The sequence below is a fragment of the Prunus avium genome, chromosome 7 (assembly GCF_965620075.1).
Source record: "Prunus avium chromosome 7, drPruAviu1.hap1.1, whole genome shotgun sequence".
Classification (NCBI taxonomy): domain Eukaryota; kingdom Viridiplantae; phylum Streptophyta; class Magnoliopsida; order Rosales; family Rosaceae; genus Prunus; species Prunus avium.
The window spans coordinates 36,337,126-36,356,919 of record NC_142290.1 but is presented as its reverse complement, the minus strand read 5'-3'; the positions used below and the strand labels follow the sequence as shown (position 1 = coordinate 36,356,919).

The following is a 19,794-nucleotide window of genomic DNA, read 5'->3' as shown; positions in this document are numbered from 1 at the left end:
AGCAAGTGGTGACTGGTGAGTCAACAAACTTCATACAGTTTTTTTGGGGGGGGTAAATAACAAACTTCATACACTTCTGTGATTTATTAAGTTATCAGCATGGTCCTTGAAGCTTGGTTATTGACTCAAAGGTAAACAAGTGACATATAAAGCTTGGTTATCACGTTAGAGATTCTATTTACACCAACAGCCCACATGAACTGAAATTTTGTGCATCTTCTTCTATGACAAAGAAAAGTGAAGTGTCAGGAGAACAACCCACCTATGCTATGCCCCTTGTTTTCCATTCAAAGACATTTTGTCACAATCTGCAATTCTTCCTTCCGGTTGAATTTTGTTTTCATATTTTTTCTTTCCTGTCTATATCAGGGAAAAACCAGACGTACCTGCCATTACTCTTACCATTCATAATTTTCGACTGAACATCTGGGACCAAAACTCTGAACTTTTGTTGGGTCAAAGTCTCCATTAAACAAAGGCGTTCTTTGTTCACACTTCACATTTTTCCATTGGCCTCCTTCCGGGAAGCTTCAATTGAAGTTTTGCCTTCTTGCCTTTCACGCACGTCACATTTGGCTTTAGCCTGGCTGGTTTTATTACCTTACCTCATCTTCTGCAGACGTTTCTGGTGCAGTGTGGTCCATTATTACAGTTTTCAGTCGAAAATATGGACAAGAGAAGTGGTTTTATACCAATAAAATTTCTTGCAGTTTAAATTTTTGGCAAGGAGGATTTTGGCTATATATATGTTATGGCAACCATTCAATACAGTTTTTCTCTCATCCGGATGTCCGCACATTATAAAATAATGTCAACTGATTGGGCTCCTGGTCTTCACCTCAGATCCTTGACTTATTATAAAATAAGAAAATAAAGCCAACAAAAAATTTGGAAATGAAATGCATATATAACTTGCTTCTTGTAAATAAAAAAAATGGAATATAATAAGTTAACTGACCACACCTTTTTCCTCCACAAATTGGTGGTAGAGTCTTGGTCTCCTCCATTGACAGCACCTTTTTCCAGGTCCACCATTGACCCAGCAAATGATTTTGAAGTCTCCAGTTTTTCGACATCCTTAAAAGGAAATGAACATCCTCTAATTAACTTGTCCTCAAAACCAGAGTGTTCAAACCGCGGGAACAGACCAACTTCTGAACCTCCATCACAAAATGACTAAACTCACCCAAACATCTTCTCTCCACACCCATCTCTGCTTCCTTCTCTTCCTCCTCCTCCTCCTCATCAGCCATGCCAACTCTCAGTCATTGCAAGACCAAGAACAAGCTGTCCTGCTAAAACTAAAGTCATACTTGCAATCTCCACCGTTCCTCAGCCATTGGATTCCATCAACATCAAACACTTCCCACTGTTCCTGGCGGCCTGAGATCACCTGCACAAACAACTCCGTCACCGGATTGTCTCTGGTCGACACGAACATCACCTTATCAGTTCCACCTTTCATTTGTGATCTCAAGAACCTCACACTCATTGATCTCAGCTACAACTACTTTCCTGGAGAGTTCCCAAAAGCTCTCTACAACTGTTCAAAGCTAGAGTACTTGGACCTCTCTCAAAACCACTTTGTTGGCAAGATTCCTGATGATATCGACAGCCTGCCTCGGCTTCAATACCTTAGCCTTGCCGGTAACAACTTTTCTGGTGATATACCAGCGGCCATTGGGCGGTTACATGAGCTCAGGAACCTGCAGCTGTTTATGAACGAGTTTAATGGTTCCGTCCCACCAGAAATAGGTAACTTGTCCAATCTTGAAGACCTAAATCTCTCTTACAATATAAAACTTGTGCCATGGAACATGCCTTCAAATTTCACCCAGTTGAAAAATTTGAAGACTTTATGGATACGAGAATCAAATTTGACCGGACAGCTCCCGGGAACACTCGGGGAAATGGCAGCACTGGAAGAATTGGATTTGGCAAAGAACAGTTTGAATGGGACAATCCCAAGTGGTTTGTTGCTGTTGAAGAATTTGAGTATAATCTATCTCTTCAAGAACCGCCTGTCTGGGGATATACCTCAAGTGGTTGAAGCATTGAACTTGAAAGTTATTGATCTTTCTGACAACCGTTTAACAGGGCCAATACCAAAAGATTATGGAAAGCTTACCAAGTTAACAGGGTTAGCTTTGTTTTATAATGGTTTTTCTGGTGAGATTCCAGCAAGCATTGGCCGTCTACCAAAGCTCATAGATTTCAAAGTGTACGACAATAACTTGACAGGAACATTGCCTCCGGACTTTGGGAGGTATTCAGAGCTTGGAGGGTTCGAGATTTCGGGGAATAGGCTCACTGGTAAACTGCCAGACCATTTGTGTTATTTGGGTAAGCTGGTAGGACTTGTAGCTCATGAGAACAATCTCACTGGGGAGTTACCAAGCTCTCTTGGAAATTGCACTAGTTTGGTGATAGTCAAGGTTTATGATAATGGGTTGTCTGGGAACATTCCTAGTGGCATGTGGACAGCAACAAACTTGAGTCAGGTACTAATGAACAAGAATTCTTTTACCGGTGAGCTTCCTGAGAAAATGTCTTGGAATCTTTCGCGGCTGGAAATCAGAGATAACAGGTTTTCAGGTAAGATTCCAACCGGGGTGTCTTCCTGGACAAATTTGAAGGTTTTTGACGCCGGTAATAACCTTTTTAACGGTACTATCCCTCAGGAACTTACTGCTCTTCCTAGCTTAATCACTCTTTCTCTTGATCAGAATCAGCTTACTGGCTTCCTTCCATCAGAGATTATATCATGGAAATCACTCAACACTCTTAATTTCAGTCGAAATCAACTCTCTGGACCAATTCCAGAGAAACTTGGTCTTCTACCAGTCCTTACTGAACTGGACCTTTCAGAAAACCAACTTTCTGGCCAAATTCCAGCTCTGCTTGGGCGTCTGAATCTCAACCGTTTCAATCTCTCTTCCAATCACCTATCTGGGAAGATCCCATTTGAACTTGAAAATCCTGCTTATGACAGAAGCTTCTTGGACAATCAAGGTCTATGTGCAATTAACTCATCAGAAAAACTCAGCATATGCAATTCTGAACCCCGGAAGTCCAGCAAAATTTCGTCTAAGTATCTTGCATTGATCTTAACTTTCGGCATACTTTTGTCCTTCTTGGCTTTGTCCTTATCATTCTTCATGGTCAGAGCTTATTGGAAGAGAAACGGATCAGATTCTTATTGGAAGCTCACCTCATTTCAGAGGTTGAATTTCACAGTGTCAAAAATTCTCTCAGGATTGACAGAAAGTAATATGATTGGAAGTGGCGGATCAGGGAAAGTTTATCGTGTTCCTGTCAATTGTACAGGCGATGTTGTTGCCGTGAAAAAGATTTGGAAAGATAAGTTAGAAGAGAAGCTTGAAAAAGAATTTCTTGCAGAAGTCAAGATATTGAGTTCCATTCGACATGCCAACATAGTGAAGCTGATGTGCTGTATATCCAAGGACAATTCAAAACTACTTGTCTATGAGTACTCGGAGAATCGAAGCCTGGATCGATGGCTGCACAAGAGAAACAGGCCATCCAATCTCTCAAGGTCAGTCCACCATGTTGTGCTGGACTGGCCTAAGAGGTTGCATATTGCAGTGGGGGCTGCTCGGGGCCTCTGCTATATGCATCATGACTGTGTGCCACCCGTTGTGCATCGAGACGTGAAATCGAGTAACATCTTGTTAGACTCTGATTTTAATGCAAAAATAGCAGATTTTGGTCTAGCCAAGATGTTGGTCAAGCAAGGAGAACTTGCTACAATGTCGGCTGTTGCTGGCTCCTCTGGCTACATTGCACCAGGTAAACCTTACACCCTACAAATGTTAAAAGTTCGTTCCTAAAGAAATGTGTTATTTTTCCTCTGTTTCTATTAGCAATCTCACAGGTTTTATTTTATTTTATTTTCACTTGAATGCAGAATGGGCTCATACAATACGAGTGAATGAGAAGATTGATGTATATAGTTTTGGGGTCGTCCTTCTGGAGTTAACCACCGGTAGGGAAGCTATTGATGGCGATGAACACACTTCTCTTGCTGAATGGGCATGGCGCCTAGCTCAAGAAGACAACCCTCTTGCCAATGCTTTGGACCAGGACATCAAAGAACCTTGTTACTTGGATGAAATGTGCTCTGTTTTCAAACTTGGTATCTACTGCACCAAGAAAATACCATCTGCTAGGCCTTCCATGAAGGACGTTCTGCAAATCTTGCTCCGGTGCAACCATCCAGTAGTTCACATCGAGAAGAACGAATATGTTGCAGCTCCTCTACTAAAGAATTCGAAGCGCGAGCAGATACTGGAAGACTGTGATGGTGGTTTGGTGACAAATGTGTGATAGATTGGGTTGAATTCAACGAGGAAACCAATAAAGGGCAAATAAGACTTTCGCTTCAGATTGGTCTGAAGCTGATCAAATGTACACCATAGGATCTATGAAGTGGCACTTATGACAACGAAGAGTATATTTATGCGGCCAAAGAGAAGTGGCACTTATGACAACGAAGAGTATATTTATGCGGCCAAAGAGCAGATGCGTCTATTAGGCCAAACCCTGTATATTAGTACCATCTGTATAATATTAAGAGGAAGACTCTTAAAATTAGCATATGTGTGATACTGAGTGTCCAAACTTCACAACAATCAGTAGGAACAATAAGTTTCGAACTGCAAAGAAGAGAAAATTGTTGCTGATAGCCCATAAGAATCCTGTTTTATTTGCAAGGAGAAACAGTAGAAAATATTCCGCAAAAAGTAAACTACTCACAGTTTACATCCCCTGTTTTATTACTTAATCCAGGAGAAATGACCTTATGCACTGATAACACAATGCCTAAACATCCGTCGAGCAAAACAAGAAGCTGCAGCAAGAAAGCTTAGCCAACTGGCTATTATGATCTGAATTTGCAAATGACAAGCGTTGAAGGACCATAAATTACGGATGGGATGCAAGATCTCTCGAAATAGGAGCTGAGAACAGCTCCAACTGATCCGAAGCAAATAGTGAAAAGATAGGGAAAATGAAATATACAAAAATTGAGAGTGTCACACTTCATTCATCTACCCTGGTCTTGACCCTTTTATGACTCCTCTACCTCAAGGTACTGGGAGTGAGAGGCTGCCAGGAGGGCAGCTCCAATTCCGGAGCCATCGTTTGAGTGCTCGACGGAAATGTGCTCAGCAACTTCGTCACCCAGCAACTCCTTGAGAGTGCTCTCCATGCTGGTTCGGAATTCGGTGTAGTGCTCATACAAACCACCATCCAATGCTACAGCCGACTTTTGCTTCTCTCCCTCCTTTACTGTGTCTCTACCTAACTTCTTCAGCACTCCCATGATCCCAGCAGCAGATAGGCGGGCCGCACGAGTGGCAACTATGTCACATAGTGCCACAACAACCTTTCTCATTTTCAACGAGGTGTTGGAGATCTACAATTATTGACAAACAAACACCATAGACGCATGTCACCTGTCTTGAGATTGACTTAGAAATTCTAAAGAAAAATAGGAATTCTAGCCGCGCTTTCTAAAAGTGCATGTTTAAGGATGCCACCAAAAACACATTATTGTACCGTGTTCACTCTATGAAAATGTGATTCAATGAAAGATATAATACTTTCAACCTTTTGTTGCTTTTACTTTTCTAACCACCCTCCCAAAAGAATTATGAAAAGGAAAAGAAAAACTGAAGTACATTGCACAGCTAGTTAACAAAATGATGATTTCATCTAATAGTATGAGCAATGTACCTCCAGGATATCCTTTAGTTTGCTCCCAACCACTCTCAGATCCGAAGACGTGTCATGATGCATGGCAGACATGTCAGGAGTCCTGCGCATATTACAACACCACCATAAAGACTCAGAACACTCTAAACACTACATAGCAGGCAGTACAGAACAAGAAGAATAGCTTGAAGGTAAACTCTCAAATACTTACCAGAATCAGATCGATGGGCTAATGGGTAGGATTTAGGTTTTGTATGCAATATTCAATAACCTTTATTAACTTTGCAAGCATGCAACAAAATATTGTACACTCAAGTGACAGTATTTTACAGAAACAAGTCAATTCAAAACACAAAACCAAATTAAATATGAGAACACACAAACACACTTCATGCTAACAATGTTTATAAATCAAATGGTCTACAAAAAATATTAGATTATACCTTAGTATGAAAGGAACTTTCAGTTTTGGGGGGACAACATCACCAAAAAAGGAAGCTTCTTCAGCCATCTTGCACAATACTCTGCGCACAATGTCCCCTAAATACATGCCAGAAATGATCTTCTCAAAGATCTGCAAACAAAAATCAATTCCAAATTATCGCATGTCGATCAAGCCATCCACATATGTAGAAACAAGTAAAGGAAAATGTCGCTACCTGATCTCCAGGATTTAAACTCTCAGCATCAAGTGCTTGATCGTATTCTGTCAGTGGAAGGTGTGATGAGCGAAAGTTACCCCACTCCATGTTGATAACCTATTCATGAAAATAAACAATGAATTGGCAATATTCAACCATAGAACTAAACCTTAGCACCAGACAACAAACCATAGTTCCACAATTTGATAGCAAAATTCATATAATAAAAAACTAACCATCTCTCCTGATTTAGGTAGAAGACCATGCCATTTTGGAATGGCATGAGCCCGTTCTACATAGGCAGCATTTGTCCCAGTGCCCAATATCACAGCAGCAATGACATCCTGATTGTGGTATCTACCTCCTGCTAATGTACCAATTGTATCATTGACCTGCATTAGCCTGGCAAGTTAGGATTGTCCAAAATGATTTAGCACTAAATCACCAACCCATCAAGACAGATACTATATCAAACCAGGTTTAAATTAGCTAGTCAAAGCATAACAGGAAAACCAGAATTGCTGAAACTAGAAACCAAACTGGACTTACCAAAGCTGTAACACGCATATCAAGGCCAATTTTTTCCACTGATTTGGTCAGCTCTCCCACCACATCTTGCTCAACCTGCACCAAAATTAGCAAAGGAAACTGTCAAAGGGGGCACCATACGATAAAAGATTAGTCCAGAGCTAATAAATTTTATTATTGGAACAAATCAATTAGGTACTCAGCGGATAGTAAATAAAGTTTTAGGTAGAACATATGTTAAGAAAGCTCCAATACCCACTTTATCAGGCACAGAGTACTCCAGACGTGATCTACTTGACTAACTACAAACAAAAACCAATATAGCAAGAGGTGTCAAAGTACCGCGTCTTCAATATTGAAGCCTTTTGTCCACTTAATAAGGGTTCCTGAAGCGATTGATGTTTGCCACACAGGAAATGAAAAGGTAAAACCCAGCTCCCTTTGTCTACCAGGAGCAGGATGAAAACCTTCTCCTTCCGTAGCAACAAATTTTGCAAGTGTTTCAGCAATAAAATCAAATAATGCCTGAAACCAAGTCGTGATAAATTATTACCAAGTAGGAACAAATCTAATCAGGTTTAAAAGATTGCTTAAAGAAATACTAACTTCTGAAGTCCCAGTCATCAAATTTGGTGGAATTGAAACTTCGTCAAATTCTTGTTTAACAACACGTTTTTCTTTCCCACCAAGCTGTACGCGTAGGACACGGAAGTTTGTGCCACCAAGGTCCAATGCATAAAACAGCCCTTGCTCATCCCTGAAAAGATAAGGATGAAAGTAATGGGAAAGTACTACACATCCAATAGGCCCCCAATTAGTCAAACATGTAATAAAGGGGGGAAAAGACACGAAATATGGCTCACACATGGTCAGTCACTCAGCTCAGTTTATGAACACACAAACCATCAATATAATCTACCCAGTATGACACTTCGATATACTCTAACATAACTCAGCCCACAAACCATGAAGAACATACTAAAGATGGAAACTAATTAGAGAACAATAAAATCCCCATCATATGCACATATGGGAAAAGGAATTTGCAACCTTGTACGCCTTACCGCTAATTTTAGAAAACCAAGCCATCATTTCTAGATTTAGATCAAATATAAAAGGAATTACTTTGAAGCAAACACTCACATGGGAGCGGCATGTAAATGCACAATTCCTACAATCAATGACCAGAAGCAAAATTGAGAACTTCAAATAAATAAAAGAAAAAATAAAGAAGAAATAATCGACCAGGCAACAGAAACTGAAAATCAGACTGTGGAACAAATCAAAAACAGCAAAGGTGATATTGGTAAAAACCTAAGATAAGGAGAAATCAGTGAATACATTATACTCAATACAGAAACATAAAACTAAGTTCCACGAAATCGCCAAATAAGCATAACATCAACATAACTAACCCGTATTTATTAATCAAAACAAATAAATGAGTTACGAATTCAAAAATAAAACAGAGAAAAAATCGATCTTTAGCCCTCTAAAAAGAAATTAACATTAAAGGCCAATGACTCAATACAAAAACAGACATTGATTGTCACAGTTCAAAATTATCGAACCCAATAAGCCTATTTTATCCAATCCAAAGCTCAAATTACGAGTCTTTCAATCCCAATTATTAAAAAAACAAAACAATGGGCGGGTGAGATAAAGTTAGAATACCCAGTGGGGAGGTTATCGACGTAGCTGATGAGCATCTTGAGCTTGCTGCCGCCTTCGGATGCGAGGCCAGCGTGCATTTCCACAGTCATGGCGTCAGCCACCTGTCTCAGCTTCCCAATGGGGGTCCCACACTTATCCTCGAACTCCCTCAGTATTGCCATAGCCCGGGCCCACCTCCCCGAGCTCTTCATACGGTGTCGTACAACCAGCGCCGCCGCAGCACACACCGCCGCCGCGCACACCACCGCCGCCCCCACCGCCACCTTCCCCATCACCACCACCACCAAACCACCGCTCAAATTACCAAATTAGCCTTTGTTTCTCTCTCAAAAGATGAATCTTTGATTGGTCCTGAATTTGAACTCTTCTGAATCCGATTTTCTGGTCAGGAATCGATTTGCTGATTGAAAGACTCGTGCTTGTATGCTTGCATGCGTATTGGGGAAATGAGACAGCTGGAGAGAGACAGAGACAGAGACAGAGACTGAGAAAGTGTAAGAATTTGAGAAGATAAAAAGCCCTAAGCTTTAGATCGGACTTGGGGAGGGATACGAAAGGAAAATCGCTAATCAAGGAATTCCAGCCTAATTTATCGGATACTAAGCAGTTTTCTCAGCTTTCTCGGAGAAAAAAGGTATCGAAAAACGCGAGGCGAGGAGCGAGCGAGTGTGTGCATGCTTTAAATGATTTTCTTGGCTCTGTTTGTTTTCTCGGAAAATTTTAGTATTTTTCTTTTTCCTTTTTTTTTTTTTCTGATTTTCTCACATTTTCTAGGAAAATAAAAGTTTTTTTTTTTTTTTTAATGAACTTAGCAGTGGAGTGGCGTCAAATGAATTTTCGTTTTTTTTAGGGGGGTTTGGTTTGGAGGGAAATGGGGAAAAAGGGCATGGTTTTGAGTTAAAATTACGAGCTTGACCTGTCAATGTCAACTGTCAAGCTCTCTGTTTATATGGACGAACATGATTCCTTGAGGTGGTGGAGATTTTTGTAGTTTTCAGTTTAGGGAAGGCTACGTGTGAGGTTCTCCCTCGTTCCCATGTGTAAAGTTAGGATTTTCTTAGCTTCCAACCAAAACCTTTAAAAAAAATTACAAAACAAAACAAAAGTTTTGTTGCAAGCTGAGATTGTGTGTTCAAAGAAAAAAATAAAAAGGAAAATAATTCATTTCAATTCAAGTGCTCCTGACAAAATGCTTTGTTCTTCTTTTTGTAAAGAATAAGAAAACCCCAGGAGTTGCACGCTGCAATTTAAATAGTAAATAATATTTTAAAATTTGTGAAATTGAAATATTTTGAGAAGAGTACGTACCTCACAAGGTTGGAAGAGTTTATGAGAAAGTAAAAGCAGACTTTCACTTGTGTAATTCAATCAGAACCTCAAGTAAGCAGGAGCAGCAAAAAAGAAATGTATTTATGATTGAAGGACTGCCCATCACATTACCATCAACTCGAAGGCCCACAGAAAGTGTAAAGATACATGTTAAATCTGAGTTTGATTTTCAAGTTAACAACTATAAACCATCCAAATTGGACTATAATCCAAGTCAGTGATTAGTCATCACTGAAAAAGAACGTGGGCAAGTTGCCCCTGAGTTCTCACTGGACACCAGAAAAAAAAAAAAACAGAGGATTCAAATGGAAGCAAGACAATTATTAGCACGCACGAATGAGGAGAATTTTCGTGTAACCATTGGCTACTGCTTTTGAATTTCTTAGTTTCATTGTTTTTAACTCGTACAATTCACGGAAGTGGAGAATTTTTGTATAACCGTGACTGCAAGTAAGTTCTTTTCCACACACGCTACAAACATTAGGTTGAATTTAAGATAATCTTCAAAATGGTGACCCTACAACGCCGCAAGCTTCTGTGTAATGAGAGCATCAAAGATTCAAGTGACTATCTACCAGGGTACTACTTTAAGTTTTGAGCCAATCCAATCCAATCCAATTCAATCCGAACAAGTGTTGAACGTAGCCAAATGATTTAGGTCCAGCCAAAATTCCTCAATGGGTCCACCCTCTATTTGGTACTTGTCCTTCATATGTGGATGTTCCATTTCAGTTCCATCACAAAATGGAATCCCAAAAAGTGGTCCTAGATTGTATTCAGAGGCATCTTTTTTCTCTTCTTGGAGGTGTTATTGGTCAGAATGTTATTGGCTTTATCAAAATTGAATTAAAAGAAAAAGGAAAATGGTGAATGTGTCAACTCAGAATTGGTAAAAAGTTTTGTGCTGCATGCCTTGGGATGGATAGTCGACAAAAGCTTCATCTGCGCTATTTTATTCGATTCTTGATTGAATATATGATGATATGGTTATGCTGCTCTTGTTCAAGCCAAGTATCCCAAAACCCTTTTTTTTCTTTTTTTCTTTTTTGTAATGAATATATTCTGCCCTTTTGTTTTACTGAAAATCTAAACCAAACTGTATAGAACCCTCTAGTTGTTGTATCAAATTGGTAAACATCAACTCACTCGATATCTCTTACTATTTTTCTCTCTGTTTTATATTCATCTGTCTTAAGTTGATTGCATGAAAGTCTTCTTTCTATATAGTATGTCGATAGATATGCATGCGTCATTAATTTAACTTGGTTTATTTCATTTGATCCTACTCACACACACCCTTGCATATCCCAATTACTTCATTCATTTATTTATTTGTATTTTTTTTTAAAGACATTTCCTATTGAAAGAAAGACTCGAAATTGCACGACACAAATATTAGAACTCGAAATTGCTCCAAACAACTACACTAGTTGAGCCTTTGCAACTTCATTCATTTATAAATAGAAGAATTGACTAGCTCTAGATTATAAAAAATTCTAAATTAGCTCCCCAACCTATATGACAGTTTAAGCAACACTGAATGCGCACGTCTAACACAAGGAGACAAGAAGAAAGAGAGAAAAAGCCCTCAAATGTCTTCCATGACTATTGAAAATTGATCAAGTCAATAAAAGCTTTATCCTCTTTTGCAAGTCTGAAATACATTGTTGACTGAAACAAGCTACAATAGAAAAAGCCAGACGCCACCGGCCTTATCCACAGGAACAACAACAGCAACAAAACAATGCACAGCAGAAGGAGCAGAAAAACAAGGCAGCACACAGAGACAGCAGCAGAAGAAGCAAAATTGGTAATGAATACTTGCAAGTCATACATCTCCAAACAAAACTTCTGCATGTACAGCAATTTAGAACTCAAGACATATGATTTGATATGAAACTAGTCAGACAGTTCCTTGGAAGTTGGAACAACTGGAACAAGATAATTCCCAAAGGGTGAATCAAAGATCCTAAAGTTTCCAGTGGCACCATCTTGTTGTGCTTGTGCCACTGCAGCATTTTTGGCCTGTTGAACCCTCAAATTGACTCCAGGACTTATAGTTTGAGCCTCTTGAACCTGCAGACACAACTCTTTTTACCCTCATAATTTACTAGTTATGAAAACATGGGCAAGGAGATTGATGAGTAAAAAATTTCTTACTGTTGTTACTGAGGTTGCTCCAACTCTGCTCTTCTTCTCAACTGGTGCAGCAACATTAACCCCACTGTATAATTACACAAGCCCACTTAGAGGCCTTTCATTATTCAAGGGAGCTGATTTCCCCACTCCCCTTTTCAACACTTACACTCCCTTTTATTTTTTAATACATTTTAATCAATTTGGTTATTTTTTGTTCTTTCCCTTTCCTATTTTACCCTTATTCTGTATTAAATTCCTTTTACTTTACTTTTATATTACTTCACTTTTATATTATTTAGTAATAAAAATAAGATCATAAGAAGAAAAAAAATTACATCCGAACCCCCTGAGGTAATAACCCAGAAAAAAACACCCAACCACCCAGAAATCAACCTTCTTCTTCAATCAAATTTCCAGAAATCAAGTAGTTTGAGAAATATGATTTTTGCGGAGAAGCATTCCTTAATTGGGCATCACCAAATATATTATTTTCTGGCCATGCCCCTATCTCAACCCATGATTTCAAATGCCATATACAAAAAGTAGAAGGCTTTGATCTCACAGCCAATACACCTCTACGGGGATTTCAAAATTTCAACAATTGTGACAGTCTTGCAGGACAAAACTGAGGAGATATTGAACACAGTTGAATAAGAACCCAAAACTCGAAACCTAATCCCCTCCAGTCCCAAATTTCCGCAATCACCCACCCAATTCACTCCAGCCCCAAATTGCCGCAACGACTGGGTTTGGAAACTGATCAGCGCCTGCGACCCGATGACGCCATCGACTCGACGTGTTGATGGGGCTGTGAAGCTTGTTCGAAGAGAGACAGGGGGAAGAGAGAGAAAAAGTGAAGAGAGACCGAGGTAGAGAGAAAGTGGAGACGATAGGGGTAAGGAGATGCGGGTGGGCGGCGGCGACGAGAGGGTGGGGTGGGGGAGGGTGGCGGTCATGAGAGGGTAGGGTGTGTCTGGGTGACGGTGAGGAAAAAAAACTTCGCTAAAACTCAATAAACTTCAAGGTTAGGAAGGTGAAAATTACCCAGTTTTGTCTTGGGACTCGAAACCTTTCCCAAGCTACTTGATTTCTGGAAATTTGATTGAAGAAGAAGGTTGATTTCTGGGTGGTTGGGTGTTTTTTTCTGGGTTATTACCTCAGATAGGGTTTGGAGGCATTTTTTTTCTTCTTACGATCTTATTTTTATTACTAAATAATATAAAAGTGAAGTAATATAAAAGTAAAGTAAAAGGAATTTAATACAGAATAAGGGTAAAATAGGAAAGGGAAAGAATAAAAATAACCAAATTGATTAAAATGTATTAAAAAATAAAAGGGAGTGTAAGTGTTGAAAAGGGGAGTGGGGAAATCAGCTCCCTTATTCAATTGTTTGTTAAAACGGCTTGTCGTATTAGAAAAAGACGATGCCTTGTTTGTTGTCGTTTTATGAAAGGCCATCCAAATTGCACTTCCCTACTGCCTACTGCCTACTGCAACTAGATTGTCATGAACCGCCGCATGCATGCCTCAAACTCAGAGAAAGATAGAAAGATAATATCTTTCTTTCTTTCTTTCTTTCTTACTTTGATTGTTTGACAGCAAAAAAGATTCTAAATTTTGTCTTTCATTCATGGGTTCAAAAATATTACCCAAATTTATTTATACCACTAGGCAGGCAACCCAGAGCTTAGCTATATTCAATAAACAAATTAAAGAAAATACAAAAATTATCAAGAAAATAAATAAGCATGAGGGATTGATTAGTAATTACCTGCCAGACAGTGGTTCAGCAGCTTTTCTCCTACTGGGTGGAGGAGGCGCCATTGTTGTTGGCCGCTGAGCTTCAGCTCTCTCTGTCTCCAGCTCTGTCTGACTGAGTTTCTAATTGGAAGACTTAAGAACAAGGGCCTTATGGCCTTCTGAGGTCTTTGGATATTGGGCCTGGACCATAAAATCTCAGCCCAAATCTAGGAATCTTAAGGCCTATCAGAGTGACATCGAGCATGTGCATGTCCTCGAGGAGGGGGAAAAATGGTGTTTCTCATCAACCATACAAGGATTTGACATGATTAGATTCTCCACAATGGTCAGTTCTTGAATACGTCATCGCTAACCCCACTCCTAATCCTACTCTTTAAGCACTAATCACTCTTGAAATCAAACCCTCACGCTCAGGAGGGATATCACTTTTGAGGATTTAGCAATCATTACTTCTCTCCAACCCACCATTATTTTGCCATGTTGTGCTTCCTTTTGTCATCCCCATTGTCAAAATATTTTACTTTCAACAGCTGCTCTGGGGCTGGACAGTTAAACAGTTCATATTTCTAATACAAAGAAAAGGCAATTACCAAACATTTTCAAGCAGCTTTCTTGAAACTGTTGGGTTGAATTTTTCCATCGTCCAAAGTGATTGCAAATTGAAATCCAGGGTTTTGAACTGCCTTGTACGAATGAACAAGGCGCTGCCAGTATTTGAACAAGGCCTGCAGTCAATTTTTACAGAATCATAAGATCATGTTGAAGAACTTGCACACATAACCGTAATTAATTCACTCAGAAAAGTGAAAGCAACATGTCTTTGACTTTGTTCACTTTCCTTCTTCTAGTGGAGGTGGTAGTGACACTTTGGGTGGGATATTGATGCAACAAAACCAATGTTGATTTGGCCTTCTCTTATGTGGACGTTTTGGCGTTATTAAAGTGTGAACGTTATTGTAAACATGAAGGAAAACAAGGAAGGGTAGTAGAAAATACATTGCTTCAGGAGACAATTTGCATATATATACACTCTCTATTTCTAAAAAGCCAACTTTCTTTTTCAAAGTCCAATCAATATAATTCTCCATCCAAAATCACTGGCGCAAGAAAACTTGACCCCCCATATCGAACCAAATCTAGTCTCATCATGCTGCAATTCTCTGTGGATGAACGCCTACATGCTTTGAAAAGTCACTTTTGGGATTCCTATTTCCATTTTGTCAACCTAAGATAATCTTTCTTTTGTTAATTGGTGATTATGGAAGTGATTGACTAAAGTTTCTTTATATTTGACCCCATTTCGATTTAGGTACAACAATTATTCTGTTCATAAATTAATCTATATGAACAAAGTAATTAGAGCTTGATGAAAGCTTTAATTAATGATTCAGATGTATTGCATTCACCTCAATATATAAGTTAATCACAATGCCAACAATTTGGGGCCACCAATAGCTAGGTTTGTGGGGTTCTGAATTGGGTCTAGTCTCAAGAGCAATCTATACCCATGCAATTGGGGTTTGAAAATGCAGCTAGCTCAGTGCACGCCTTTCATTCTTGCATCAATTAAGGAATCCAAAACCAAACTTATAATTATATACATATATCTCTGTTTACTTTGAGGAAAAGAAGCAGATCATTCATTTTACCTACGGCCCTACCCTAATTTTCCACGTGGCTAGGACCCAGTTTGCCACGTGTGTATCCTCCCTATATTGCCAATTAGTGGGTCAAAGTCAAACACAAAACAGTATTTGTCGGTTACTTGTTTCCCCCTAGATTGTTCAAAAGTGTTGAGATTTTAGACAATTCAGACCCTTGACCTAAAAGCAGTCCAAGTCCAAGTCCAACAAATACGCTCAACTCAAGTAAGCAGAGCCATGGTCGAAGGCAAGAGAGCTTAGCAAGGTTGGCTTTGCTTGCTGATGGAATCAGAGATACGTATACATATAGGGGTTAGGATCGGGAGACACACTTTAACGATTGATAATACATCTTAATAATTTTTAAAAGTATATATACAGTTAGGGTTTAGCTTTGTTTTTGTGTTTTTGAAAAGAAAAAAAAAAAAAAAAAAAAGAGTTAAAATTAGGTGTGGGAATTTGGACAAGAATGTCACACAACACAACCATGTGCAGAAATGCCCCCCACGTGGGATATGGCATGCGTGTGGGTCTCTTCCTAGTGGCTGTGTTTTTAGCCTCTTTCTTTCTTTTTCTTCTGTAACAATTTTGGTAAGCTACAGCCTGCACAGCTCACTCTCAACCCACAGAATTTCCAACCAAGGAAACTTCTAACTTGTAACTCAAAAAAATATGCTTACGCTGGCGATGATAAATGTATTTTTGTTGTTGAAGTTTTGAAAGGTTTTGCTTTAGATGGAGATGGAGATGAGCTGTGCGTGTGAGACAAGTAGCTGGACTTGTAAAGACCCATCTGCAACTCCTTCCCAAATATCACGTGCCATATATTATATATATCCTTGTTTCTTTCTGTGGCCCTTTTCCGATTTCTTTGAGAGTGCGATGAGTTACATCTCTTACATGCATATGGGGCATGCACTAATGTTTCCTCCCTTTTTCCACAAAACTTATAATAAAATGTGTTGCCATACAGCAAACCGACGGCTGTACAAACATTGGCTGCGAAGATCAGATGGTCCAGCTTTTGTTAATAATGGATGATAATATATATAAACTAAAAGGTAAAATAAATGGCATAGATTAGGGTTAGGAGATATAATAAAATGAACCAAAGACGAGCTTTGCGGTTGCTTGAGGCAGTGGCACTGTCGCAGGGCTTTTCACGCAAAATCTTATGAATACTTTCTCTAGTCTTCTACTTCCCATATATGGGGTGTTGCCACGCGTCCCATATAGTCGATGTTTAACTTTTCTTTTCTCTTTTTCTTCCCTTTTGTGTTTTGTTTTTGTTTTTGTTTCTTTGCCTTTTCGTGATCATGGTATGAGAAAAGGAACTTTTATTATTCCTTGTAATATATATGTGATGGAACTTCATGGGTGTTGCTTGTTGGGTGGAAATCTTAAAAACACCACAAATGTTATTGGCATGCACTTTAAAGCCATCCCATAAAGAATAAAAAGTCAATTTATTTATTACAAAATATTCAATAATTATTTATGTTATCTATTGAATTATGTCAGAAAATAATGCATAATGGACCCCGTATACAAATACTTGGAGGAAGAAAAAATGTTTTGTACGGTTCAATTATTAATTACTCCTTATGTTCATCATCAACATTTTACGAAATTTAAAGTTGACCAAGAATGAATGAATACAAATTGGGTCTCGCATAATTCAGGTGGTAGGGCAGAAAAATCCTTCGAGATGATGAGGAAGTCTTTCACTCTTTAAGCGATCGGGACATATACTCATTTATCTCGTAATCACTTATTATGTACTTAATACATGTATGTAATGGATAATTGTGAAAATGAGACGTGTAAATTCTCACGCATCCTTAAAAAGAAAAATTTGCTGCATAATAGTAACAGCATATATGTTTACAATAACTTGATGGGTTAGTTGTTGGATAAATCAAGCACTTTTCATTGTATAATGCGAAACTTTGTGCTTAAGAAAATGATAGATTAAAATCTACTTGGCCTAAGTAACCTTTGGGTGAAGTAGGGAGTCAGCTGCAAGCTATAGCAATTAGACATGACAATTTAAGATTAATTAACAACAATTAAGATTCTAATTAAGTATACGTACAAGGTTAATTTGTACCAACTCGTGAAAGCAGAAATTTAAAATTCGATGCTATATATATATATATTAGCAAAATTATACTCATGTGCCTCCATGATCGATCAAGTGGCTATGCTATTGCTTACACACTATAGAGTAGCTGCCTGCTGCTGCCCATCACCCAATAAAAAGATGCCCCACTAGGGCCAGTGGGCCACTGCTGGGTCTGCCGTGGGACCTACTCACAAGCCACCCAATGAGAACCAAGATATTCTCTTAGTACAAAGGCTTCTAATGTTTCTGTTCAACACCTGTGCCTTTCCCTCAATCTCTTCATGTATCGCTTTTCGTTTTCTAGTTTCTAGTTTAATATTATCTTTATGCAGTGAGGGACCAATCAAATAAACTTATTTGAGTGACATCTTTATAGGGTACATTATACATTGTTTTTTAATAATCCGAACCGTCTAATTTTTAGATATTCCCTTAAAGATTATATATGTAAAAAATTATTTGAATTCGAAACCATTTGAACACTCAATTAAATTATTGTTATTTTTATCTTTTTTTTTAAGTATCGTGTTCATATATTTTGTTGCTAGCAATTAGATGCCTTAATAATTTTCAACTTTTCTGATTTTTTGCAAGAATGATCTATGAATGAATACTTAAAAAATAAATTGTTTGGATTGTTTAAAAATATATATATTTATAGAATACCCTAAAAAGTGTCCCTCAAATCAAATTATTTTAAAAAAATCCCTCAATGAAAAATGACTGTATCTCTATGATGTTCAGCTTTATTAAAATATGCACATAGTCAAAACCAACTTTGTGTAGTTGGGTTTTTATAGTACTATATACACAATTGTTTTGTAAACTATCATATCTAGTAAAGTAATATAATATAATCTACCAAACTTATATCATTCAGCACGAAATTCATACTCATATTTTATTATTCACAACCATTTAAAAATTGAAGAAATTTTTGTTTTGACCGTAACACTGTTATGCAAAATTACTAATATTTTTTTTTATACAAGCACATCATTCTGAATTAATCTAATCTATAAATGGGAATTCAAACTTTGGTGCGAAAGGGTGAGTTCATTGTTCTTACCAACTGACCTATATATATAAACACAAAATATGTATAACAGTATGATTGTCACATTGAAAATAAAGCAATAGGCTCCCGTTATAAAAGTGAGAAGTAGTGCACCGAGAAGGGAAGAAGGAGGTAGCATTTTTGCTCACTACTTTAACTTAAGGTGTACTATTACCGCCATTCTCAACACTAGATACATGTTTATGGGCATAACTACAATTCTATAAGTACAAAACAAAGAATTAACTATGGTTATGCCAATGAAAACATATCAAGTGGTTAGAAGGATGATGGGAGAACACCTTAAGTTAAAGCAGTGATAAAAAATATTTCAGAAGAGGGAAGAGGGTGAGACTTAGAGGGTGTCAGATTGGGTTGGGAATGTGTGTGTCATATTCACGAGCTCTCTTCTCCATCTCATTCTGAGCCACCCAGCCAGCCCACCCCACGATCACTGCTGTTTCTCAAGTTTCCTACTCCATTAAATTCCAATCTATCTATTTATCTATCTCTCTTTTAAACAAGAATTAAAAACAAAAACGCAAATTACATTCGTAGAAAACGACAACAAGGTCAATTGTGCCCAACTCAACAAGACAAAGATAGCTAGAGAGAGAGAGAGAGAGAGAGATAGGTAAAGCACTTGCATGCACAGCACAGGGAGAGGTAACAGGGTCATAACTTAGAAGGGAATTAAAGTAAAATAAATTTTAATAATGCATGCACTTTCATTGAATTGGAGGCATTTCTGTCTCCTTCCTTCCATCTGTTTGTGGAAACCAAGCGAGGGCCTCATGCTACTCCCCCGTTCATCACGCACGTATATATATATATATAATTGCCCTTTCAAACTTACATGCATTTGACTACATAAATTCTTGTATAGAGTAACTAGTCTAGGGCTCTCACAGTGGGCTAGAATCAACATGTGGTCTCATCCCATTGTGCGAAAAAACTTACTTTTAAGAGGAATATCACTATTTTGCTATTTTCAATCAATTTTTACATGTTATTGCATTATTAGCTGAAATAGAAAAAAAATATTATCTCTGTTACATGAGAATTTTTCTCCCCATTATGCCGCCACTCTACCAAAGAACCAGTCATGTCATTAAACTATTAACAATCCATTGATACATGGTTGGACTTTAAATTAGAATC

General features: G+C 38.2%; 2 protein-coding genes and 1 long non-coding RNA gene across 3 annotated transcripts; 1 reads left to right on the top strand and 2 right to left on the bottom strand.

Annotated features, from left to right (window-relative positions):
- Window positions 1-970: 970 nt before the first annotated feature.
- LOC110751072 (uncharacterized) lies at window positions 971-5,035 on the top strand. Its single transcript, XM_021951491.2, has 2 exons — window positions 971-3,810; window positions 3,929-5,035. Exons 1-2 carry the CDS (start codon window positions 1,173-1,175, stop codon window positions 4,345-4,347), a joined length of 3,057 nt encoding a protein of 1,018 aa, XP_021807183.2. The 5' UTR covers window positions 971-1,172; the 3' UTR covers window positions 4,348-5,035.
- Window positions 4,751-9,384, bottom strand: LOC110751073 (hexokinase-1). Its single transcript, XM_021951492.2, has 9 exons — window positions 8,580-9,384; window positions 7,512-7,662; window positions 7,248-7,430; window positions 6,927-7,001; window positions 6,614-6,769; window positions 6,396-6,494; window positions 6,180-6,310; window positions 5,758-5,839; window positions 4,751-5,437 (listed from the first exon to the last, which is right to left on the bottom strand). Exons 1-9 carry the CDS (start codon window positions 8,849-8,851, stop codon window positions 5,090-5,092), a joined length of 1,497 nt encoding a protein of 498 aa, XP_021807184.1. The 5' UTR covers window positions 8,852-9,384; the 3' UTR covers window positions 4,751-5,089.
- A 2,168-nt stretch (window positions 9,385-11,552) lies between these two features.
- LOC110747736 (uncharacterized) lies at window positions 11,553-13,951 on the bottom strand. The gene is made up of 3 exons (XR_015837148.1): window positions 13,819-13,951; window positions 12,069-12,132; window positions 11,553-11,984 (listed from the first exon to the last, which is right to left on the bottom strand). It is a non-coding gene; the product is annotated as an uncharacterized LOC110747736 (long non-coding RNA).
- Between the last annotated feature and the right edge of the window lie 5,843 nt (window positions 13,952-19,794).